Genomic DNA, 26,452 nt, shown 5'->3' with positions numbered 1-26,452 from the left:
TGTGAAGCATGGGGGTGGAAACATCATGCTATGGGGCTGTTTTTCTGCCAAGGGGACAGGACGACTGATCCGTGTTAAGGACAGAATGAATGGGGCCATGTATCGTGAGATTTTGAGCCAAAACCTCCTTCCATCAGTGAGAACTTTGAAGATGAAACGAGGCTGGGTCTTCCAACATGACAATGATCCAAAACACACCGCCCGGGCAACAAAGGAGTGGCTCCGTAAGAAGCATTTGAAAGTCCTGGAGTGGCCTAGCCAGTCTCCAGACCTCAACCCCATAGAAAATCTGTGGCGGGAGTTGAAAGTCCGTGTTGCTCGGCGACAGCCCCAAAACATCACTGCTCTCGAGAAGATCTGCATGGAGGAATGGGCCAAAATACCAGCTACTGTGTGTGCAAACCTGGTAAAGACCTATAGTAAACGTTTGACCTCTGTTATTGCCAACAAAGGTTATGTTACAAAGTATTGAGTTGTATTTTTGTTATTGACCAAATACTTATTTTCCACCCTGATTTACGAATAAACTCTTTACAAATCCTACCATGTGGATTCATGGATTTTTTTTTCACATTCTGTCTCTCACAGTTGAAGTGTACCTCTGGTGCAAATTACTGACCTCTGTCATCATTTTAGGTGGGGGAACTTGCACAATCGGTGGCTGACTAAATACTTTTTTGCCCCACTGTATGGCACTTATAGCAGAATTCAAACATAATGTGTTAAGCATAGGTTACCTTTTCGTGACACTGAAACTTCAGGTTAAACGTACCTCTCTAACTTATTAAAAGCAGTTTTTAAAAAAGAAGTCCAGATGTAGAAGCCTATGGGGGGGAAACCTCTCACTTGATTTATTTGAGGTTATGGTCTTAATGGCTAGTTTCAAGTCTTCATAAACGCAACATCATGTTCATTCTGTAAGCTATGGTTCCAGTTAGAGCCAAGGAGGAGGATAAAACAGGCTTTTAGAGCATACGAGTGTGTGGTGTCCCTCAGTTTCTCAGCCAGATCAGTTTCTCGCTTGTTGTCTCTAGTTTCAAAATACCGAGGTGGCAATCGTTAAATGGCTCAGCACCAGGGAACTTCCCTAAATGATTGATGACGTCACAGTGGCTACATGCTGCTTTTCCATGCATTTTATGGTCGCATAAAATGTTTGGGGGAAAGTGGGCTTTAACACTAGGCCTGTTGAAATCGTGACTCAGACGTTATTATTCAGTTTTGTCTCGATTGTTAATTATTCCTCTGAATCCAGCATTTGTCAGGAAGCTTCAACTTCTGTAGCCCCACGCAGAGTTAGCCTGCTATCTCTCATTAGCCTCCTGCAGTGAGAATAGACAAAGACTTGAGAAACCCATTCAGCAATTTTGAATACATTGTATCCGAAGCACCAGTCAAATCATTTTTCCTGTGGGTGTCAGACACGGAGCTATTGACAACTGTGTCGATTTCAAGAACGTCCCAAGGTGGCAATTTTCCTTTGATTAGCTGCTTCGTTAGCAATCATTCCACTGAAGCCAGTTTTAAAAAGGGGTTCACAATATATCTGACACCACTGTTGCAGTGTATCATCAACTTTTAGGAGGATAAAGAAAATTAAGACTCTTGTCAGATTTCAAAGCTAATTATGTGCCGGGCTCGGCCATACTTATAAACCATGTCACATGGCTACAGCAGTTGTCTGCATCTTGAGAGAAAAGCGTTCTTACTCTGCTCTAGTAACTGCCTAGCTTGATGAGTGTGCAGTCTATCTTCATCAAAGACAATTTCTTTTTTTAATAACAGCCAGACATGAATAAATCACCATTAGGCCTTTTTTTCCCCTCTGGAAGATAATAACCAGTTGCTGCTTCAGTTTGACTTGCCAGTGCATGATGGGCGATGAAAATGCTATTGGTTTGGTGGTCTGCATCCACACACACACACTAGCTCACATCCAGACCAATGAGAAAGAAGGCTGCTTTTATTGGTCCAACTGTACTTTAGCACTGAAATGACCGGTGTTTTATTCAGAGTGTCTGCCAGCAGGAAAAGAGGGCTGGGAGGCAGCCAAGAAAAAAGCAAAAAAAAAAAAAGCATGGCATTGTAGGGCAGGAGGTAGAATGTGGATCTAATTGAGCATGTATATGTGTTCTAACTCATACGCACGTTCAGGGTCCGGGCCAGTTCACTTTTGAATTGACCTGATTGAGCGCATAAACAGAACCAGCAGTTAATCTGCCAATGAAAGGTTATTCAGTGCTGTTTTGCAGCCTTAAATGAGAAATTTCCAAGATTAACTCCATTTGTCACCTGAGATTTACCGGTCTCTTTGCACAACCACACAGTTCTACAACACAAGTCCCATCTGTTTTTATTTTTTCCCAACGGACAATCAGGGGGGAAAAACCCCCCACCTTTCTCTTCCTTTCCCATTATTCAACCAAGTAATTTTCCCGAATACTGAATTAAAAGAAAAATATTTACAACTGAACAAACTTTTTTCCTTTTTTGCCTGCAAATCAGCAATGTAGGAGAAGCTCCAGTGCTTCAACTTCAAACAGTCAGGTGGGGGATAACCATAAAGGGAAAGGAGTGTGTTAGCATTAGAAAGCATGGCAAACCTTTGGGTTAAAAGAGCACGTATGCACATAAATACAACTGACTTGCTGGGAGAAATGGAAAGAGGGATAGGGTAAAGGAACACTTCAGAAAAGGGAGTCAAAGACAGGAGAGGAGTTGAGGAAAAAGACAGACAAGGAAAGCGAGCAGGACAAAATTCTCTTTGTAAATTCTCAACTGGGTCTGGATCTGTTTACCACCACAGACCTACAACCTTCCACAAGTTCACCCTGAGCAATCTGCTTAATCTACATTCCCCTTCAAAGTGACTTCCAGAAAACAGGCAACCCCACCTCTCAGCAGGGTGGCAGGCCCTTAAAACTAGCCTGGTTCTTTCCCCGTCCTCGGCAGCAAAGCCCTTGATTAGTGTGATGTTTTGTGTGTGTTACTCCTAACAAGTCTTGCGCTGTAATGCATAAAAGCGTGCGAGAGAGTTTGTGTGGCCAATTCCCTAGCAGTAAACAGGCTGGAGGGCAACGGGTCCTCCCTGATGAGGGATTAGACCAGGCTTTTTAATTACAGTTTCACAGTCACAGGAGTAAGAGCTCCACACAGCTCCTCACCACTGCTCTGGAAGCCTCCAGCTACAGCAGCTGACTGTAGCCACAAAGGCGTATATCTGAATCCCCCCGCAAAGATCTTGCAATACAACCCTATCTCTGAACGCCTTAAAATGTAGAAGCAAAAACTGAATTTTCAATCCCAGCATTATTCTGATGATGCTGTTTGGTCAAATCCAATACAACAATGAATTCAGGCTTTAGCAGAATAACGATACCGCCTGAAAAGGTTTCACAGCTCTGAGATCTTCAGCAAGGTAGCAAATGATTTTGTCCTGGTTTACATGTTAAACAAACACCAAATTTACTTTGATTTCAAGAAACCTAAAACAATTTCACTGATATTAAAATTCCCCAACCTTATAATTTAAAGCGTACAGTTTCAGGAAAATGTTTGTGAACACTTCACTGTGTTTCTTTATAAATATCACCTAAAACGTCATTAGATTTTCACAAAAGTCCTAAAATTAGATATAGATAAAAACTAGACTTGGACATTTATTTATTAAGGAAAATGGACTGCATTAGTCAAAACTCTTTAGAGAGAATGCATAATGAGTTGCTGTTTTTGTGCAGGACCCACAAATCTGATGTGTTTGTGTCCTTATTTGCTTTCTCAGACGTTATTGTGAAGGTCCGACTTTGATTGATCCTTTTTCCAAACTCACTGATTCAAAGAGTCTGATTCTAATGTCGCCTCCATATTTACTGCTAAGGCCACAGACTGTCAAGCTTTTGCTTGCAGCTGTATATCAAAGTTATAAATTATAGACTTTCTTATAATTTATGATTCCACCAAGGAATACTGAGACACTACATAAAACAAAGACAGAGAAAAACTATGCAAAAGAGAGTATTGCTAGGGACAGATCAACCGAGGTGGAAGCAGCAAGCAGTGGCTTAAGTGAGAGGTCGCTTTTAGCTTGTGATGATGCAGAGTTGTGTTGCACGCTGCTGCTATAGCCTGTATGGGCACACAAATAATGGTGGCGTGATGGGAAAAGCTATACTGGTACAAAAGTCAACTCACCTTCACGTTAGCTGATATACCCTTACAGAAAAACAAAAGAACACAGTAAAGGACGAATCAACAAAGGAGCTTTTGAGGAGCACAAAACTGATAGAACATCAGGGGAATTTGCTCATAATAATAATAATAACAATAACAAATAAAAGAAAGAAAATGAAGAAAATAAAGCCATGAGAAGGAGATGAAACCACTTTGGGCTGTAGGATTATGGGATTTATAGTTCTTAAGAATGGAAGTCTGGGAGTGGAGATACGGTACCAAGCAGTAATCCATAAGCATAATTTGAGCAATACTGAAATGGATCAAAGGGACTTTGGGGAGTTTTGCTACTATGAGGTTATTGGGATCAATGTGCCAAAACAATGCCGCTGCTTTGAAGAGTCCTACTCGTGTGATAGTACGCAGACAAAGTATGGCTTACCAGTGTTATGCACAGGTCATAGCTTTATTTTAAAAAACATTTTAAAGTTTCAAATTTTAACTGGATCACTCCTTTAAGTTAATATATCTGTGGGGGACAAAAATGATTTGATCCCCTGCTGAATTTATAAGTTTGGTCACTTGCAAAGAAATGAACAGAAATTTGCTCCATTTAAATGCTAGAAATGCACCAGTTCAACAGCGTATCAAATAATTTGCCCCCCTGTATAACTGACCTTTCTATTTAATCATGTCGTCACTAGTTTTTTTTTTTTTTAGGATCAGCATCAGCCACTGCCTATGCACTGTGACCATGCTGTGTGTGCAGCTTTGCGTCTTACCTTGGTTTCTGTGCGCCGTGTGGTTCCATCATCAGAGGTGACCACTGAGACGTGGGAGGTGGGGGTGCCGGGGTCTTCTTCAATGGTGACCGTCTCCTCCACCACCTCCTGCGGCTCTTGCATCATGGCCAGGGATGTGGCGTTACTGGGGCTCTGCTCCTGTGCAGAGAGAAGTAAAAAAGAGAATCTGAGAAAAACTGAACTGAAATAACCGACAGATTTAAAAAAAAATTAAATAAAAAAAGCTGTTAAGATAGAGTGGAGAAAAACAGAACAGCATCCAGGTAATCATCCATTAGACATACGACAAGATGAAACTTTAATTGGGCCACAGCAGCAACAAATGACATTAGAATCCAGCAGAGAGAAGCGGAGCATAAATAAGAACATTGCAAATGAAGTGTATTAAATATAATGCCACCTGCAATTTGCAATGCAACACTCGAACATCAAGTAGATGGAAAGTGTGAAGCGCATGGCGTGAATAATAATGTGTAGAAAATAACCGCTTTAAAATACACGGATATGAATAATAAGTGTTTACGATTTCCAAACACGATGCGGTATGAAAAAAAGGGCTGCAGAAAATATTCATGAAAATAACTGAAATATGAAAATGTAACTGTATTGTATGGATATAATTAAAAATAACATACTGCCGTTTTCACAACGACAGTGACTCAGTGTGTCAAACGTATTCAGTCTGTCCCTGCTTGTGTATAGGTCATGGAAATGTACAGACACTGTCAAAGATTTAAAAAAAGCAGTTTAAAAACACAAATGCACAACTGGTTCACTCAAAAAAGGACGTAGCTGAATTTGAAATGTTCACGTTATTGTCACTGTAACAGCAGCAGATTTAGGATAGGGAACATCAGACATGCACTGATTCAGTAATTGAATTGGATAGTGGTTGGACAGTGACTCAGAAAGCTAGACTGGACATCGATGACAATAGGCCAATCGATTGGATTCGGTCTTGCTCTGTGTTTACTATACCACGTGTCAGCAGCAGCGCAGTGATTGTTAGAACAAAACCTAACATAGCACGGAGGAAGATAACAACAACTTGTCAGCAGATTGGAGGTATTCCACACGTCTTGCTTGTGGCAGGTAAGTTTGTGACTTAAACTGTGGCCAGGTGTCTTCATTTGACTGAAAAACTGTTGACAACTCTTTCCCTCTCTCCCAACTCTCTCTGTCACAGTGCTCTGCAAAAGCCTTGAGCCATTCCTTGGTTCTTTATATTTTGCTAGGAAAATGGATGAAACAATTTCTTCAAATGTGGAAAACTTAAATTGAAATACAGTAAAAAAGAAAAAGAAAAAGAAAAAGCAGAGTTAATACAGTTCTAACAGGTTTAAAATCAATATTTGGAGTGACCAGCTTTGCTCTTCAACACAGATTGAACTCTTTTAGACACGCTTTCTTATCATTTCTTTAAGTAGTCTTCAGGAATATTTCTCTAGGCTTCTTGTTTCTACCTTGAGCTCTGATCCCGGTCAAGATAATCTCACACTGCTTCATCAATGCTGAGGTCTGGGCTCTGAGGAGGCCAATGACGATTTAAAATCTGATGGTACTTTTCTACATTCATATTTCCATCACTTCTGACAGGATCCCCACAGCCACTCACAGAACTACAGCATGAAACCACGACAGAGCCTCTACCATGTTTTATTAATGGCTAAAGACACCACTGTTAAACCTCTCTCCTGATCTCCCCAATTCATAGTGACATTGATTTGAATCAGAAATTTCAAATTTGGATTTAACACTACAAAATACCTGATGCCACTAATTTTCAGTCTAGTTATTATATAATTTGATGTACCTCGGTCTTTACTTCCTGTTTCCCTTTAACTGAGTTTCAGATGAGGCTTCAGTGAACAGTAGATGGATCAGATGAAAAGGAGCTTTGCAAGGCATCATTACATCATTCATTGACAATAAAAGGGTTTAACAACAAGCAAATACATATCTACTTCAGGTTTTCTGTCAAAATACCTTATTCCACATATTAACTACAATATAGCTTTCCCATTACCTCCTGTATTTACTGAACTGATCCATTCTACACTCAGAAAAAGTGAATTCTCCATTTTATATATTTCCTGTACTTTTTCTTTCCATTCTGTCTTTACTGGGAGTTCTTTCATTAGCCATTTCCTGGTAACTGCTTTCTTACCAGCTCCCTGGGTAATTACTTCTACAATTTCACTCCAATATGGTTGAATAGCTGGGCAACCCCAGAAGATGTGAAAGTGATCAGCTACCAGTTCTCCACACTGTCTCCAACAACGTCCATGTTTACATTGGACCTTCTGCTTTCATTTTAGTTTCTGAGTAGTAAGAAAAATCGAATCATATTTTTCCAATGCAAATTCCCTCCCGTGACCTGAACTAGATCTATTCAGTTGTGTAATCTTAGATTTGTACGTATCAGTTATTAGGATGATTAGGTCAGTATTACTTTCATCCCTAGGTTCCATGTTACTGTTAAAATAGGATCTAACCCCCAATATCGGAAGTAGTCTTGCCTTTCCAATCATGTTTGCCCTTAAGTCTTTCAAAACTGTGCATTTCCCCTGCATCTGATGTCCAAACACCTCTGGCTGACCATCGTTTAAAGCGATTATCTTGCTGGGCTGGAGCAAATTCTTTATCATATGCTACCCACCGTAGCTGTTTCATCGGATTTCCTAATTTTTGTTATTCATATAACCAAACCAGATATTTAGGGGTGTTCTTGTCCCACAGTTTTCTTTCAGTTCTAAATGTGATTTTCTGTCTCCGATTATTGTTTGAAATGGTAAATCTATTTGAGTCATGTCCACCTTACTATTTTGCTTTGTAGGAAGGGTTGCACCAGTAGATTAAATATCTCAATTCTGCAGCTTTAAAATGACTTTGCAGGAAGCTGTAGTGTTGTGCATCTCACTCTGGGCTTCCACATGAATCCTGAGAGCATTCTGCTCCACATATTAAATAGTTTCATTGGTGTTTCAACCAGGACTGACCGAGTTGTTTATGTCAACTCTACTACCACTTGACTTGCATAACAAATTCCATCTATGTATACCTTCCTTATAATCAGTAAATCATTTATATCATAGATCTCAGATAATGTTTTGGGAACCTTATAACCCTTCTTCACTGTACATGTCTTCAGATTCATTCTTTTAGTTGTATTAGTAGAGTCAAGAGAGGGCTGCAGCAGTCTCTGCCATACATAAGGGTACCTCTGGTCTCTTCAGTAATCATGTTAAATATTTTCTTAATTAGCATTTGGTCATTACGGGCGATCGTGGCTCAAGAGTTGGGCGTTCGCCTTGTAATCGGAAGGTTGCCGGTTCGAGCCCCGGCTTGGACAGTCTCGGTCGTTGTGTCCTTGGGCAAGACACTTCACCCGTTGCCTACTGGTGGTGGTCAGAGGGCCCGGTGGCGCCAGTGTCCGGCAGCCTCGCCTCTGTCAGTGCGCCCCAGGGTGGCTGTGGCTACAATGTAGCTTGCCATCACCAGTGTGTGAATGTGTGTGTGAATGGGTGGATGACTGGATATGTAAAGCGCTTTGGGGTCCTTAGGGACTAGTAAAGCGCTATATAAATACAGGCCATTTACCATTTACCATTACCTAGTGGTCTGTAAACATGGCTTATGGTCAATGAGTCCAGTTACTAGGATATATAGCCCCTCTTTGTCTAATTAGTTGAAAGGTTTTTTTTATTAGAGATTAATATTGCGACACCTCTTGCATGTCCTGGTTTGTATGATGAGTAATATGTATGTCTAAAAACCAGTTGTTTAACTGTTTAATGTTCCATATTATTTATACGCATCCCTTACCAGAATATTATGACTTCATTTTCCATTTTCATCTTGGTTGCAATTCTTTTCCTTTTGATTGGGCTTTGCAGGGCTTTAACATTTAATTTTACTATATTATATTCCTGGAATTATGTCATATTCCCCTAAGCAAACATGTATAGTATAAACTCCAAAAGTGAAGTTCTGAACAGGGAAGGGAATCCTCCAAATGAAGGGCCCCTCCTGGGAGCACAGAGATCCTCTCTGGTTCTGCGTGTGTGCTTCCCTACTCTCAAGTTGCGCCATATTATACTTAGATTAAACCACATTTATTATCAAAATGTCTTCCCAAGTGTGACCTAGTGATTTGGAGAGCGGCATTTCTGATTCTAAATTGTCCTGATAAACAGTTACTTGTGTCTCTACTCCGTAACTTTTCCATAAGTTGTTTACTCACGAATGGCCCTTAATTTTTGGCCTTTAATCCTCCTTTGTTGTTCCTCTGTTATATGTAATGGGGCTGTCAACATAGACCCGAAACCTTGCTGGGGCTCGTGTCTTGCACAGTTTACGCAGTGGAGCATATTCCCTTCTTTTTTGGATAACTTTGGGTAGCCATGGTCAAAAGAAAAATCTTGCAGCAGTCTTGTATCCCCAGGTCGATGTCTGAGAGCAAAAGTTTGGTCTTAATAAAGTTCTTCAAGGACTCAGTTGGGTTTCCACGTTATTGTCCTAACATAAGTTGTTTCTTCAGGACTGCGTCCCAAAGTCAGTTAACAGCGAACACCATTGTGGCATGTGCGTTATCTTTACTTCTTTCTCCATTTCTTTCCTTTTCTGTGGTCTTTACTATCTTTGCTCTTTATTTTCCCATAGGTCTTTAAATAAACGTGATGTTCTAGACAGGAAAAAAGGGGAAACGATAGACCTTTGCTGAGAGTTCACATAATATGCTGCTGTTCATTTTGCTGCCACTTCCCTTTAGTCCTGTACACCATGCTGAGAAATAACAGCTCTTTGGGAATCACCTTGTTGGTACAAAAATATAATTTTATTCCTGTCTAACTGTGTTATCTTTGGCATTTTCGTAGATTCAACTATGATCAAATGATCTGTTTTTGCAACAGGCTGCTAGTAACAAAGTGCTTAAAGACACAATTTGGTGTTCTTTGCCAAGTTGTCTGTTATGCGTAGACACAATACTGAGTCATCGCTTGAGTTAGGCAGAATGATGATGCTTGAATGATTCACTGATCAGTGTTAATTGGCTTGACAAACAAACAAATCCTCTGAAAACGGTCAGGTACAAGAACAAGAACAAGACTGAAAATTAGTGAAAAAAGAAGCCAAAGGAAAACGTTAAAAACCTTCAGAAAGCCTGAGGAAATATTGGTCAAGACCACTCTGAAAACTTTAATAAAAGTCTGGCTCCATGGAGCAGAATATAAAAAAAGACAGGCAGCTCAAAAACCATATGCTTATGATACCATGCACCAGCTATAGTGCACTGGTTGTAAGAACAAGAGTTAACAAAGCGTGGAGGTTTAATAACTTAGCATTGATATTAGGATAACAACACTGCAATGCAGGATAGGCAACAAGCTCCTCACCTCTTGATACTTAAAGTTAAAGCTTCTTTCAAGGCAAGAAAAATCAGAAGGACCATTTTTATTCATATTTCATTGAAAGGCCGTGGATTTCAAAAAGAAAAAAAAACATGTCTATAGGCTACAGGTGACAGTGAATATGGGGTTCCGCATAACCCACCTGACCTTGTTCAAAGAAACAAGGTCAGGTGCTGCATTTCCTGCTGATGGAAAATGATACAAAGTCAACGGTCGGAGGTGCAACGCCCTGTCATGGCCCGCTGCTGCGCTGGAGTGTGACAAAATTACAGCTCTCAGGGTGGAGAGGGAAAGGGAGGCATTTGAAGCAATCACTGATAACCAAAACAGCACGGAGCCAAGAGAGGGAGAGGAAATCGAAAGTAATAGAGAGGGCAGAGAGGGAAAGGCTTGCAGTTGGACGGTGTAGTGGGAGAAAGAGTGTTTCTTATGTCGGAGGAAAAAGGAAGTCTGCTTGTACTGGTCATAAGGACTTTGTTCAGGGTGTTAGAAATGCCACAATAATGTGTGCACTTCCTGTTCTCTTTGACCCTGATGAAATGTATTTACAAATTCTGTAAAAAATAAATAAATAAATACATTAAAAAAAAATGCAAATATTTCCATTCAGAAAATATTTCTCACTTTTTTTGAACCCCTCAGTCTTTCTCTTAAAGACAAATTTAAATAATCTCCAACAGTGACATCCTTCCAAGTTCTTGTAATCTATTTGCAAATTCATTCACATGCTGTAATGATGACTATTTCTGTCTGCCCAATTACACAAAGCTCACAGGAGTAATGAAGCGAAGGCCAACAGGCGAGCAAGAGGAAAAGTTTTTGTGTTATTCCCTGTTGTCTTTTGTTGAAAGACTAAGTGACACTTTGTGGAGGAATACAGCTTGTTTTCTTCACATCTTTGAAGACACTAATAAGCAAACACTCCATTGATTGGACAAGTTCTCTCAGGCTTCAAAGCCCCACACGCCCTTCATCGATCTGCTCCTCCCTCTTGCTGATCAGTCAAAAAGTTTGCACTTTTTACGTCTAGGATCCTCTCCCCTAATTCTGCAACCCTCCAGCCTCCAGGTCCCTGATGGGAAAAAAGACCTGGGCTCTCAGTCTCGGTACACATCACCTCCTTCAGCAGCTCACTAAAAATAAAAACTGCTTCCTTCATTTACCTGCCCCACTCTATTCAGTAACTTAGAGTCAATTAGCACTCTGAACTGAGCCGAGTTAGATCATTACACTTGGAAAATGGTTCCCAAGCCCCATTATTGGGGTTAATGACTGGGAAGGCTATCAGCTGCATAGAAAGAGACACATTTATTTACACAAAATCATTGTGAGCTGAAGAAAAGACATTTTTTTAAACAACTGACCGCAGGCTATAAAGTTCAGCTTTGCTGGGAACAGTGTTCTAATGGCATTCTGAAAAAGGTCAGTACTGATTAGTTGCATCCTTGTTCTGTTTAATTATATATGCAAATTACCCTCCTGACTCAGTGCCCAGCGCTAAAAACAGAATGGAAAATAAGTTATTTGAAGACTCTCCAAGTGTGTACACAACTCATTTAAAATATGCAATGTCTTCCAGTAGTAATAAAATAAAGCTTTGTTTGCAGAACTGCATCATTTGCTGAAGATTCAAGGTCCAGTGGAACGTGCACAGCCTTTTGTGGATCCTGTGCCAGTCACTGGCTTCCACTTCTGATAAAAGATATCTGTCCTTAGCTCATTGGTCTCTTTATTAACACTCCATAAAGAAAATAATATTATATATTCATAAAATAAAGACAGCACTTAATTAGTCATTCAGTTAAGATCATCAAAGACAGAAACCTATGGGCGCAGCATGAATGGTTTTGATTTATCTTTTGAGGACAAGAGTACTGTATGGAAGTTACCCCTGTTCCACCGCTTCATCTCCCTGTTAATCTGGACAAGTTAACTGCATTCCTATGATGTTTAGCTCTTTGAAGGCTCAATGGATGAACCCACAGTAGGTGCTGTCACAGCAGGAATATGTAATAAAAGCAGCACCATCCTGCAGTTGTTTAAACACTGTTAGAGCACTGGACAGAAAGGAGAGCGCGGGGGGATCCTTAGGGGCTCGCTGACAAACTGGCTTCTTGATCCAAGCTTAATGCAAGGTTGCTCGCTCACTTCTCCCGCACTCAGCATGCAATAAATTAAAACGTGGCGTCGAACTCGACATTACTGCCCCTAAATAAATTATTAAAAGCTGTCTGGCCACAGTCAGGCTTTCTGAGGGCCCCGGGGAAAGGTGAGGCTGATTCCAAGTCAAGGAGCCTCAGGAAAGCATACCCTTCAGTAGGGGTGGGCGATAGAAACGATATACGATAGAAACGATATAAATTCGGCCAACGATAGAGATTTTGACTTTACCGCTCTATCGCGATAGCGCATGTTGATGATGTCATCAAGCTGCACCTGTTTTGGTCGAAAGCATCGCAGCGGCTACAACCATTATCATCTGCAAATTATGCCGGGCGACAGTCATAGCAAAGAGATGAAGCAGTTTTGAAATGTGGGGAAAGCCAAAAACTGCGCTTCCTCCACTTCCGTAACATTGATTCATTAATGTTGAATTCTCTCGCAGCTGTTCCAGTCCCATGTTGTTGCAGTATATTAATAACTAACCTCGTATTGTGGATGAATAATCTCAGTTGTTCTCCTGACTGAAGTTTGGCCCGTGTATAGCATCCTGCTATGCGACTGCATTTGTCCCTGACCACCAGAATCCCTCACGTTAACTTTTATCGAGTGGAAAAAAAGTTGGCGTTCATCCTCCAGCTTCACTGTGCTAATGTTATGCTAACATAGCTGTGTCGCTAGCATTCATGTAGCACAACATTATATACCAGGTAGTCCAACTTCAGTAACCCTGCAAACGTCACTGCTGTTTAGTTTCCTGTTTTCATTTATGTTGGAAGTGATAGCAGAGCTGTACGTTTTAATTAGTTACAAAAATCTCTCAGTCAGAACATGGTATGTCATGTTTAGGTGTAAACTAGCGAGCTAACTTCCTGTTAACTTCTTACTCAGTTAAATGTAATAACTTCTGTTTTCATGGATGCATGGATGTTAAACTTAATTGTTACACCTGGTAAAGCAGCAACGCTGATAATTTTATTAAAGATGAAAGAATTTAGACCGTTTTTAAATCTTAGTGTTCGTTTGACTTTGGGACCTGGGACCAGAATTCATACATAAGGCACACTCTAGGCCTGGAGCCTGGGGCTCGCTCGGGCCACTTCGGAGGTGGGGTGCCCCCGGCCTCTCGGCCTGGGGCTCAGTCACTCAGGCGCAGCTGGCTGCCGGCGGAGCCCACGGGCGCGTCACTGCAACTCCCCCTGGCTTCTGCTCTGCGGCTGCTGAGTGAGCCCTCATCTGGGACTCTCCTCAGCTCTTTCTGGGACAGTGGCGCGGCTGCCCCTCTGTTGGTCTTCCTTGGTCTCTTGTATTCTGGGGGCCTCTGGATGTCTGGAGTTTTGATCTCCTCCATACCTGCTTCATGCCCTGGAGGACGGGGCTGTGGCCCCCCCACACCCTCTAGCAGATCATTACATGAAGGAACCTTTTAAAAAAAAAAAAAAAACAAGCGCGCCCATGCTCACAGGTGTACACACGGGTGATCACACCCACAAACTACACCCTTTTTGGCTCCTACCTCAAAGCACACTGTGTTCTGTTGATCTTATGTGCTGCACAATAATGTTTAACATTTAGTATTTACTGTCATATTCCCATATATCATTGTGATGCTGTTTATTCTATTACTCTTGTTCTCTTCTGCTTGTTTTCTTTTTTCTTTCTCAGCAGGTGATCCAGGTGATCGATATATGCATTTTTTTATTTCTTTTTCTTTTTTTTCTGCTCATTCTGTTGGTTTTTGTTTTTTGCCCTTCTCCCCCGTCCCTCTTCTCAGCTGTTTCTCTTTCCCTCTTTCTTTCTCCCCTTCTTTCCCCCAGTCAAGTCTGTCCCGTATTCAGCAAGTGAAAATAAAATGAACAATAAAGGTGAATCAAATGGACCATTACGGCAAGGCTGGGATGGTCAATTTGGTAAAGTAAATCCGTTGGGCATCTTTCTTTGCCTTTAGACAACAATTCTGATGACAAAAGAGCCAAACGGGACAGGCAAAAAAACAAAACCAAAAAACCCCCAAAAAAAACCTTCTGTTTTCATGGATGCATGGATGTTAAACTTAATTGTTACACCTGGTAAAGCAGCAATGCTGATGATTTTATTAAAGATGAAAGAATTTAGACTGTTTTTAACTCTTAGTGTTCGTTTGACTTTGGGACCTGGGACCAGAATTCATACATAAGGCACACTCTAGATTTTTGAGAAAATTAAAGGATTTTAAGTGCGCCTTATAGTGTGGAAAATACGTTATACAGAAGAAAAGAATATATCGCGATATATATCGTTAACGCACGTTTCAAATTATATCGCGATATGGATTTCAGGCCATATCGCCCAGCCCTACCCTTCAGCCAAGGAAGGGTGAAGTAGAGCACAGTTAAGCTAATGGTTGACTGGCGAGAGGGGAATGATAAAGTGTCAGAGGGTTATGAGGAAAAACGTGATAAGGAAGGAGGAAGACGTTTGAGGTTGTGTACTGGGTGAGTAGAACGTCCGACGTTAAACAGGAGAGCTACTAAATCGAATGATCCCAAAATGCAGCATGAGAAGTAACAAAGGAAGACGACACTTTAAGCTTCAATAAAAGTCCCTGGAGCAGGGTATCATTATGAAAACGTTCCCACTAGTACAACTATGCTGGTGTGTATGTGTGTGTCAGCAAGAGTCAAACCTGAAAAATAAAGATAAAGAAATTAAGAGTGCCTCATAGAGAAAACAAAACACACCCTTTCATAAACCCAGCAAAGCCTGTCTGTTAAGGACTGGATTTAGCCAGAGAAGTACAGCACGCCCTGGAGTTCCTGTGCCCAAGAAAAGAAGGCAAAAAAATAAAGGTGTTTTGTCTTCTTGCCTAAAATATAGCCTTGCCAAAAGCTCGAACCTCCTCTGATGAGGAGAAAAGAGCTTGCAAGAGATTTGCTAGTTAAGTCACTTCTGTTCAGTCGATGGTAGCAGAGAAGCTGAAGCATCAAACGGACAGGGATTCGGCGCACAAGAGGGCCCAAGGATTTGTACAACCTGCACTTTACTCAGTCCAGCGTGGCTGAGGACTTGGTGAATAATGAAACCTCATCTTTCCAAGCAGTACAGAGACCAAAAAGACTATAACACCGGCTAACTCCATCAGAAGTCCTTAGAGTGTGCTTCTACTGTAATGTACATTTTAGATTATCTTTAGCTAAATAAAAATGTTTGACATTTTTTACACATTAAACCTTTATGTAGATCGGGCAGAGAACAAACCTTAAGGTCTCCATATCTCGACAATGTCCACAAAAAATCAATGCTCCAAAAAAGTAAAATAAAATAACCAAGAGCCCTTGAGCAGCCTCTGAAGAATATTTCTTTACAATAGATTACACAGGGACACACAACACCTAAAAAGCAACTAATCTAAACCATAATGGATTGCTGTGCTAAAAAAGGAAAGAAAAGGAGAAGTAGGAATGCTAAGGCGGGAGATTAAGCGATACAACGGTGTCAATTAGCAGCAGCCTGCTATCTGCCATCAATCCGCACCCATTCATCATCTGTGTTCAATAAGCTGCTCAGTGCTGTCTAAGGACGGAGAGATAGAGTAAAATGAGGGAGTGAACCAAGATAAGAGGCTCTCCTTCAATCAGGACAGAATCACAACAAGGAAACTTCACCTGGATTTAGTCTTTTCTGAAGACGTTGCTCAAGGTGTGCAGTGAAAGTTGTGCATTCAGTTTATTGATGTCATATTGATGATACTCAGCCATCACTTTACTTCACACACTGTTTCCCCCCCTTTGACCACGCTGCAAGGACAGCAACTATGCGTGTCCTCCAAACAGACTAGGAAACACTACAAGAACAAGTACTCGTCCTTTGTGTACACAGCTGCCAGCATGTGCATCCTAAAGCAAGCATAATCCAGCACAATGCTAGCTCTAGTCTGTGATGCCTGAGAGCTGATGAGATTCCTGCTGCTGCTGCCACCTCTGCTGTACACTCCCAGCACTTCCCAGCCCCGCCACGAGCTCCACCTCCACCCCATCATACACTTGTAGATCTAAGCTTCCCTTGATCTGCCCTCCTTATCTCCAATTTCCCAAACTTTGCTTTGAGTTGAGCTTGGTGCTTTCTTGTGAGAACTGCAGAGGTCTGAACCTTGACGTTGCAAATCAACACAGTTCATATTAACATATTCATCTTACATGAAAGAGTCCAAAGCTGCAACTTAACTATTTACATCGGGAACTATTTGATCAAAGAATGATTACAGATCTACAGAAGTGTCTGCAATTTGCTTCAATTCTGCTGGTTTGAAATACACCGGTAAAAAAAACAAAAATACTGTAGTGATCAGGGTTGCTATCTGGATTGCAAACATCAGATTTCAAGTGTTAAATATATTTAAGTGTTACCAGTTAAATATAATTAGCTTGTAAAATGAATCTAATGTCAAAAGAGACAATTACTGCAAGGTATATATGAGGTATACACACTTCCCACTCACTCCCCCACTAAAGCAGAAATTAGATGTGCATGTCTTAATTTAAACACTGTGGGAGGGAGGCTGTGGATCTTTCCCTCTAAGACAACAAAACCTGTCAGGTCGCCACCTGGCCATGCATGCGGGTGTGATCAGAGTCACCTTCCTGATGCACAAACACACACACACAAGTGCAAGACATGCACAGTTTTAGCCTGACCCCTGCAGAGTGACTAACAGGATTTCATTCCAGAGACACGCCAGCAATCATTACATGGCTCTTACACAATTAATCCTTTACCAAAGATCGCCTGTTTAACCTTGGGTCTGCCAATTTCCCATCAACCCCTTCTGTTTCCACCACCTGCCCTCACTGCAGTTCTTCAAGTCAAAACACTCAAATGGTAAAAGTTCAAACGAGAGGGAGGGAGGAAGAAGGAGCATGAGAGACGCGAGTGCGCTGGGGTGAAAAAGCAAATGTGGTTGTGTGATCCAAACATCCAACCAAAAGAAGGCTTGTTTGTGGGATGAAGCGGAGGCAGAAGGGAAGTCAAGTAAAGGAAGGGGAACTGGACAAGCTGACAATGTGTGGTAAAGGCCCAAAACAGCATGATAAAAAGTGTAAAAAAAAACAAAAAAAAAAACCCAAAACAACAACAGAATAAAAGGGGCATTCAGTCACATCCAAGGACGGCTCAGCCAAGCCTCATCTCAGTTACAGCCAGGGCACAGGTCCAAGCTCTCTGGAATAACTGAGAAGTCTATCTGACCTGGCGCTGCAAGGATCCGTGTGTGCATTTGTGAAAGATGTAAAACTGCTTTGATGGCAGCAAATTCATCAGTGGTCTAAAATGTGGCAAAGATGTAAGCTTGGGGGTCCCTTGCTGTTTTGTCCCTTAAAAGAAAGAGCTTAGATATCATGTTTATGAAGTGATTTCACAACCTCTAAGATGAGAAGGGAAAAAAACACTAACAAGGCAATTTCAGTTTAGCTTATGTGTTTGCTTCCATCCCAAGTGACAAAATGAAATATATCACAGGTCTATTTCAGCTGAATGTCTAAAACAGCTGTTACATGAAGTGCTCCAAATGCAAAACACTTTATGGTTATGATGGTTTTAAAAGCACCTTAGCACAAAGAAAATGCCAAAATGCAGCTACTAGCAAACTAGCACTCATGGTGTTTGTGGCATAACATTTATACCTAAAGTTACATCACAATATGATTACATATCACCATACCTATCGTGATATCGGCCAGTTGCGGTTATCATGATCATGCTGTAGTAGGCATTCAGGAACTGACCCCCAGATTTGTATTTTGTTTCCTTTTTTTATTTTATTTTGTCAACTTCAATGGCAAGCGTCTCATTTTATCCCCCCTCCCTTCCTCTGTACTCCCAGAATCAAACCTTCCTCCACCGCGGATCTACCGGAATTACGCAAATAGCCTGTGTGGATTCAAAACCTTGGCGCCGCAAGGTGACTAACTAAAGAGAGAGCATCAAACTCCTAATGATGCAGCTGGGAATGATGGGCCCTTAATCTCTCCTCCTCTGGTGACTGATCCTGAGCCAAATCTGGGCTTCTCTTCCTCTCTCATCTCTTTCACGCTTGGTCTCCTGGTTTCAGACGCTTCCATTATTTCCCACCCCAGACCTGCTTTTCTCCCTCTTCCCAGAAGTCCCCCCCCCCTACTTCCCCCTCCTGCACCACCCTCCGCCGATGTGCCCTTTTGTTCCTTCGTACCAGCGCCTAGAAACGGGACAAACCTTATCCAAGCCGCTTGACAGACTCGAGGCTCGATTGCTTCCCGACAGGGCATCGCGACCATATTTTCCCACTCGGAACTGGATATTAAGTGACAGATGGAAACCCCAGTTCAACCCCTGGCAACATTTGACACCAGCTTAATCTCTGGAAAGGCAGATATTCCCATCCAAATTGGCCAGGAGATGTTTGGAAAACTCGGATAATTTCTTACATATGCCATCAATTACATGCCGTAACACACAAACACACTTGCACACACACGGAATCACATACCACATGTGTTTTCCTCGTCATTCATAGCCTGGAGTCAGATTAGGAATCCAACATCCAGAAAGTCAATCTCAACATGGAATTCATGGCAGGCCTCAGCAAATCGAAAATAAATAAATTGTGCAGATTTTAGGTCAGTAGCCAAGGAGACAAGGGGAAGGAGGATAATAAACAAAAAGGAAAAGGAGGAGAAACCACTTGGAGCCTATAGGACAAACCAAAACGATGAGCTTCGGAGAGGGTTCGGCAATCATAGCTGTGGTTTGATTATTTGGACAGCGGGTGTGACCATGAGAGACGGGGCAGAGAGGAGGAACCGAGCGCTGCAGAAGCAGATTAGAGGTAGTCTGCCGCATTCGGCGGGTGGTGGGCGGGGTGTGGGGCAGGGGTGGGTTTGCTGTGATGGTGTAACTCTGGAATCCCAGAGGGGGGCTTGTTTGCAGCGCCCCTCCCCTCAGCCTCTGGATCACTGTCAGCATGAGTCTGTCACAGAGGGCTGGCGACTAGAATGGGGGGGTGATGCAGTGCGCGGCGGAGGCTCCGAGACGAGCGCTGCCAGAAGCTCAGTTCATGTGAGGTCTACTGGAGATTTAGGGAGCTGGACAGGGGACATATGCTCCACATCCGGTCAGGCTACCAGTGCAAAGCGTACTAACAACCCCCCGCCCCCGGACAACTTTTCTCTAAAAACTGTCTTCATGTGCAACCGCAGGTTTTCCAAACCAACACAAATCCCCCTCCCCATGCCCCCCTTTTTTCCTCCATCGCTGACTTTCTCTTGGTTTCTCTTGTGCAGAAACAACTCTGCCCAGGGCTGTTGCAATGGAAGACTACAGGCTTAGCAGGATTCTCTAACTGTTTTAGGAAAAATACTCAGTGTCTGGTGGGACTTTAGTTGTGGGGTGTGGAAAGTGGATTAGAAAATAGACCCTTCAAACCTGTTTGGCAAACTTGTGCTTCATCTTCAAACTGTATAAATATCTGCACTGGCCCTAGAAAAGTAACACAAGATTTAAACTCTTCTGCTCTCACTCCTATGCCTTCTCTAGTTGTGGCACTTTGAAGCAAATGAAACTACTCCTCATCTTGGCAGGAAAACCCCATCACTTTCTGAAGGAGCCCCGTACCCCAAAGGCACCTCTCACTGGAACCTCTCTCCGAAAAAGCCTTTGTCGTACGCATAGATAACACCTCGCGGAGCTAACACAGTCTATCACAATAACTGCGACTGCTTTTCAAATATGCACTCGGTCAAATGTGATTAAGTCCCCTCTGGGGATGTTTTTATGGCCTTGCGCCAACCTACGGGTAAAAAGAATTGGGCTTATTTTGTGGGCAACGGCGTCAGAGAGCTAGAGGACAAGCCGCAAGAACAGGCTGATGGAGAAATCCCCGCCAATTTACTGCTAACCTTCAACGGGTCAAGTGATAAGGTGAAGCAAAATGTATGTGTTTGTTACAAAGGAGCCATTGTGCTGCTGGATAAATCTGTCAGGAGACTTGAGCTAGTCTAGTAACTTTACTATTTTTTCTCACAGTCAACACAAATACTGTGTGTTGTGTTGTCTATTGTAGTCACACATGTGTGCATAAGGGCTGGATGATCTGGCATCTGATGTTTATTGTGTGTGACCTGGTTGTAATAACCTATTCTGAATGCTTGCAACTGCATTTTAGAGTCATTTTTGGCTGAGCTGAAGCCTCTCCTCTTTCTGGCGCACACGTGCACACATCAGATAAAAAGATATAACATTTGTATGATTTTAAAGGCACATAAAACTTACCAATTTACTGTTGTTGTTTTTTTGGGGTTTTTTAAACCCGCAGTAAATGTGGGAACATTTTTTTGCTTTTGATGACTTAATTCAAGTGTCAGTCTACATCAAGCTAACAGCCATTATTATAATGTTAATGTTAGCGGGAAGAACTTCCCTCTGGCAAAATAAAGATGGAGAGCCGAACGTTGGGTCCACACAAACAGAGTCACCTCGGAGTCAGAAGAGGTTTGAGAGCCAGAGCTCACGGTTAAACACAAGCCCACATCAGAAATGTGCGGGTCAACCAGAGTACACAGACAAGATGCCCTCCCTATCACTCCAAAGCAAAGACAGAGCTTCCTCTCATCCCACAGTGTGGGATGTGGAAAAACTCTGAGTTGGAGTTTACGCGAAGAGCATTTTTCATGACAAGGGTGATAACAGCGGTAAACACAAGTGAGACAAACGGGGGAGGGGGAACAGAATCTGTATTGGTTGCTATTGATGACAGCGTGTTGCCGTTAGGGTGTTGAATCAGAAATTAATGGCAATAAAAGAGCAATAGCTCATTTACAAGCGAGTGGATACAAGACTACCTGATTTCCTGAGACTATTGACTATGGGTGAAAAATGCAGAGAGAAAATAGAGCAGGCGCCTGCTTTGTGAGCATGTGAGTATATACATGAACGTGTGTGTGTGTGTGTGTGTGTGTGTGTGTGTGTGTGTGTGTGTGTGTGTGTGTGTGTGTGAGGCTGAGAGAGTAAAAGACTCTTTTAAGCTCACTTTCAAAGCTGCGAGCAGATCATGAATATTTAAAATGAGAGCAGAGAGGATATCTGAAATACAGTTTTGGTAGCGAGCCTTTTTTTTGCATGCTAAATTAGCAGAGAGTAAATTTTCAACAAGAGGCCACGGTACAAATATAAATAGTGTCTTTGAAGATGTGGCTATTCACTAAGAAGTGTGGTTTTTATCGCAAACATTTGTTGGATGAATTCAAAATTTGGGGAAAACTTGCGTTTTCAGTGGCAAGGAAAGCGCCCTGGAGAATGTATATATTATGAATGCAGATTAAAGCCTTTTGGCTGGATCTGAATGGGAGAGGTGTTTGATGCACTGCTGCGAAGGAAGCAGGGAGTGGGCAGAGCTGAAGTTTTGTTTTGTTTTTTTAAGAGGTGTGGTCCCTCTTCAGAGGCTGCATATGTAGCTGCTTGCGTTCAGACACAGGTCACTTTTATGTTAACGTCCCCCCCGCGACTTCATTCAAACAAACCCACACTAGGGCATATCTTCCTTCCGCTGAAGTGTTAGCACTCCTCCAATTTTATTTCTGTATCATGTACTATTCATGCTGTGTTGTCTTGCTCTGCAGGTGGCAGGGAGGAAGAGGAGGATGCAGATGAAATATGGATTATCTCCTCTCAGTGTCTAGCTAAGCCCCACTCTGCTGGCACCACAGCTTTTTCAATGTAGCTCCCCTCCCACTCAGCCAGCCAGCTGCAGGTCTAGCATCTGGCTACTAACCCCCCGCTTGCCTTTAATCAACCGAAAAGTCACACAAACGTCTCTATCCATCTCCCACCCGTGATGAAACGCCCCCCTCTTCTCTGTATTGGCTGCTGTTTGGCGCTTTCTGTGAAAAGGAAATGCTGACTTCTGAAGATTTAGGTATCCAGTAAACAGGATCTTGACCTAAAATAGCTGGTAGCTAGAAGAGGAGTGATGACAGCCTACAGGCTGCACATGCTGTGACACGGAAGGTCAGGGCAGTTTGCATGACAGATATCATCAAAACCCTGCTGAAGACACGACTCCCTAAAGGAAGGAAGTTTCAGCCCAACACTTCAAACTCCTCGGAGGCATCAGGCTGAGCTGCGCATAATCCTGAACCACACAACTATACAGAGACACTCACGTAGCCGCTGTATATGGTGAGAATGACAAAACATGTTTTTGTTCTTTCAGGAGAATACCACAGTTTGATGGCCGACAGGTTAATAAGATTTAATAATTATTGTTAATAAGACAATAAGTCTGCATAACCCATAGACTATAACTGTGCTGTCACCCATTGGATACTTGGGCTTCGCAATTCGACCTTTTATTGTGTTGGCCCTGTCACACATATTTTTTGGAACTATAAGTAACCATATCTGGACCAGTGGTGACTTTTCTCATTGTGAGTCTTCATATCATCCAAATGGATGAAATCACATCTAGAGACCAAACTGTCACCATGAAGTTGGGAATCTTAACATGGCAGTCTATGGGTCACTCTTGGCCACTAGAACTGCTGCTTGAGGCACTTCCCTTAATCTATTTTTTTTTGTTTTCCAGACTGTTTGATGAACAAAAGTACCATTACCTAGTCAAGAAAGCTGGTTTTTTTTTTTTTTAATCTATTTATTCCATCATTGTAAGAGGTGAAGAGGAGCTGGGGTTTGGTTGATTGCACTTAATGAGATGGGACTTGACTGTGAGAAGTCAAAGAAATCATATTTACTTCAATGTTTCGCTTACTGACCTCCTCAGCATTCATTTGTTAAAAACATTCAGAGAGGACTTGAACTCTCAAGTCATTTTTATTACTTTATTTTGGGGGTTGGCTATGAAAGAAAATTAAGAAATTACCTGCACCTGGAATTACCACTTAAGCAAACACGTTTAACTGACATACAGCTTAATAGAAGTAGGAACCTGTGTTAGAGCTCACTGATACAAATGAGGAGTTTTTGTGTTGCAATCATTCAAGATTTTCTGTTCTGGCCAACCTACAGAAGTGTCATGACCACTATAATAAGAGAAACACACGATTATATAACTCACACTTACACAAACTCCTTTGTGGCTGATTTTGAGTGGGTACTCATTTAATCATATCCCTGGGAACCCCCAGGAACCTCCTCAAAACCCCCCTGGGGATGTCCAGGTTTCACTTTTCTTCAGATCTACACCACAGCTATATTAACCCAGGGGAACGTAGGTAATCTAAAAGCAATTACGCAGCCATAAGAACAACAGCCATCGTCGGACACTTCAGTGAATGGTGCTTCAGGCTAGTCCGTGACCTGAAGAAGAGACTGCAACAACAAGCTTAGATCCCCTGTGCCTTCCTGTCTACCACTCTGATTATCAGGAACACTGAGAGATTTGTGTGTTTGTCAGACAGAGGATGTCCGGTGCACGCCAGCCATCTGATTAACACAATTCTCATGCCGTGCCACTATTCCAAATCAGTTTATCCTAATCACCCTCTCATAATTGCCCAAAATATTGGTACTTTTCTGGTCAGGATACAGGATACAGTTGTTACTCACTCTGATGACTCCATCTAAACTAAAAAAGCCACTGTTCATCAAAGCCAAACACCAAATGTTAGTGTTCAAACAAATAAAAATATTCATAATAATTTGGTCTGGATTTAGACTCGTTCAGGTCATAGGATGAGTAAGGAGAGTTCAGTGTGTGCATGTGTGCGCTGATCCACAGGGATATCCCTGACAACCATGTCAGCTCCCCTGTAAGAAAGCCAACTTTAATGAGCATCCTCCCCAGACTTTCATTGCAGCTGGGGCAGAGGTTTACTGAGGCCGCTCCATCTGGGAAGTTACCTCTACTGTTACCTTTGCACCAGCTGGCAGGACCTGCGTTATGTGTGTGCGTGGGTGCAAATGCCTTGGGTGAGACGAGGCCCCTTTTCTCTAGCCCACACAGTGAGAGCAGAGTCCACTCAAGGGGAGTGGGCCTCTGTCTGAAGGCTTAAAATAGAGAAGAGGGTGTGAGATGACTGCAGCCAGACCAACAGTGTGGAGAGCCTTTTGTCAGGAATGGGAGTGGGAGGGGGTGCGGCATTCAACAGCTCTCACTGCTGTGCATTGAGTTCTACAGCGTGTGAACCCAAAAATAACTCACTACAGTGTTGGATCCAGATCCAGAACCATGTACTGCACAGACTCAGGCGTGCAAGTCCTTTATAGCTACGGAGAGACAGGCTGGAAATTGTTCCCAGACGGAATTTACAAATTTAAAATGCTTGACTCGCCGAATGAAGACAGACATTTGTTGATTTTACTTAAGCTGGACCTATTATGGTTTTCCTTTGTGTCTGTCAGATATACACTGTTGCAATGGTGGATGTTCATGTAAGCCTCACGGTAAGGCTAAAGCCTGAGCTTTTTATTATAAATGCTTGGTTTCTGACAGGTTTTTAAACTCTCAGCTCTGTGTGATGTCAAAGAGAGAGGACAATCTTAATATGGTCATCTCAGGATCACAGAAACCCCACCCAACTACTGACCAGGGTTTCTGTTTATAGAGGGCAGCCAATCAGAAGAAGGGCGTGACAGTGGATTTTTAAACAGTTTATTACTAACAGAGGATGAATTATAAGAAGAAAAGAGATTATTTTAATCAAAGCTATTCTCCTAAAATGTCCAAGAATTAAAATGTGGAGCTGGGAATGAGCATTATAAGTTACCTTTAAAGTGTGCTAGCAGCTCTTTATATCAGGGTGAGCCAGCTTTGACAGCATATTTTTAGAGACCGAGACTCCTCAAGCTGCTGAGTAAAATCAGGCCACAGAGGAATCATTTGCCGAGTAAGAGATCATTTTTATGATTATTATAATAATCATAAAACTCTCTAGCTGTGGTCACAGAGGAAGACTGACTGGCCAATATCTCATGTTTAATGAAAGTCTCGTTGTATCGGCTAACATGCTGATCTTGTCTAACACTGGATATTTCTGTCAGCAGTGGCCAAACAGTAAGGCAATCTTGTCTCCTCTCAAACACACACAGCTGTGCACACAAGCACAACACAAACACACACACACCACTGCCATGGTACTTTTATTTGAGCATTTTTAAAAAGAAAAAAAAGAAAAAAAGAATTTACTGGACAGTGACAGCCTTTTCCAATAATCCTCCATGAGAAAGAGCTGTAAGAAAAAGCAGGCACACAATCGAAAGCAAATCTTTCTCTGGGAAAATGCAATATAACCACGGGGCTTTTTTGTCAGCATTACACTGCCAGAAAAGACGCAGATATGCAAGTTTTCTCAAAAGGTCCTAGTCAGCTTTTCACACAGGATTGCAGAGGTTACAAAAGCACTGCGTAGGAACTGACTTGGAGGGTTGGACCGACACCAACAGCATTAACCACAATACATGCTAACATCCTGTGCTTTTGTGCCCTATAGCATTGTCCTCTTCCTTCATGCCTCAGCAGGAATGTGAGCATTTATACACAAAGAAGGCCTGTGGCAAACTGCAAACTGTTAAGGAAACATATTGAAGCGACAGGAATGCGTGAATACAAACTGTGCACGAAGAAACTGTGCGTGCATTTACAGTTAATACAAGTGGGGAGGGGCTGAAGCCGATGCCACCAGGGTGAGAGGCGGGGCACACCCTGGTCAGGTCGCCAGCCTGTTGCAGTCCCAACACAGAGAAACAGACAAACGTTCAAACTCCCGTTCACACCAATCTCTATCGTTTGGTCTTGATTTTGATTGGATGTAATGGAACCCAGTGGTCTAATGGCTTTTGTCAGAACACTGGGAAAAATTTAATTCGGTTATAACATCATTTACACAAAGGGACAACATAACAAGACATTACCGAAAAAACAAAAAATAACTGTCTACAGCACAA

The 26,452-nt window shown here is 42.2% G+C and overlaps 1 protein-coding gene across 11 annotated transcripts in view; it reads right to left on the bottom strand.

Annotated features, from left to right (window-relative positions):
• arvcfb (ARVCF delta catenin family member b) overlaps nt 1–26,452 on the bottom strand; it is a 271,659-nt gene that overhangs the window by 92,147 nt on the left and 153,060 nt on the right. For 7 of the 11 annotated variants that reach the window (XM_080308753.1, XM_026186589.2, XM_026186581.2 and 4 more), the window contains 2 exons: nt 4,953–5,111; nt 4,192–4,212 (listed from right to left, as the gene is read on the bottom strand). In XM_080308753.1, the coding sequence (XP_080164879.1) occupies nt 4,192–4,212; nt 4,953–5,111 (180 nt within the window). The remainder of the gene's footprint in view (nt 1–4,191; nt 4,213–4,952; nt 5,112–26,452) is intronic. The other 4 variants (XM_026186586.2, XM_026186587.2, XM_080308758.1 and 1 more) reach the window with 1 other exon arrangement.

Source organism: Astatotilapia calliptera, chromosome 12, assembly GCF_964374335.1.
Source record: "Astatotilapia calliptera chromosome 12, fAstCal68.1, whole genome shotgun sequence".
In the NCBI taxonomy this organism is placed as follows: domain Eukaryota; kingdom Metazoa; phylum Chordata; class Actinopteri; order Cichliformes; family Cichlidae; genus Astatotilapia; species Astatotilapia calliptera.
The sequence above is the reverse complement of the archived record's forward strand: the minus strand, read 5'-3'. Positions and strand labels throughout refer to the sequence as shown.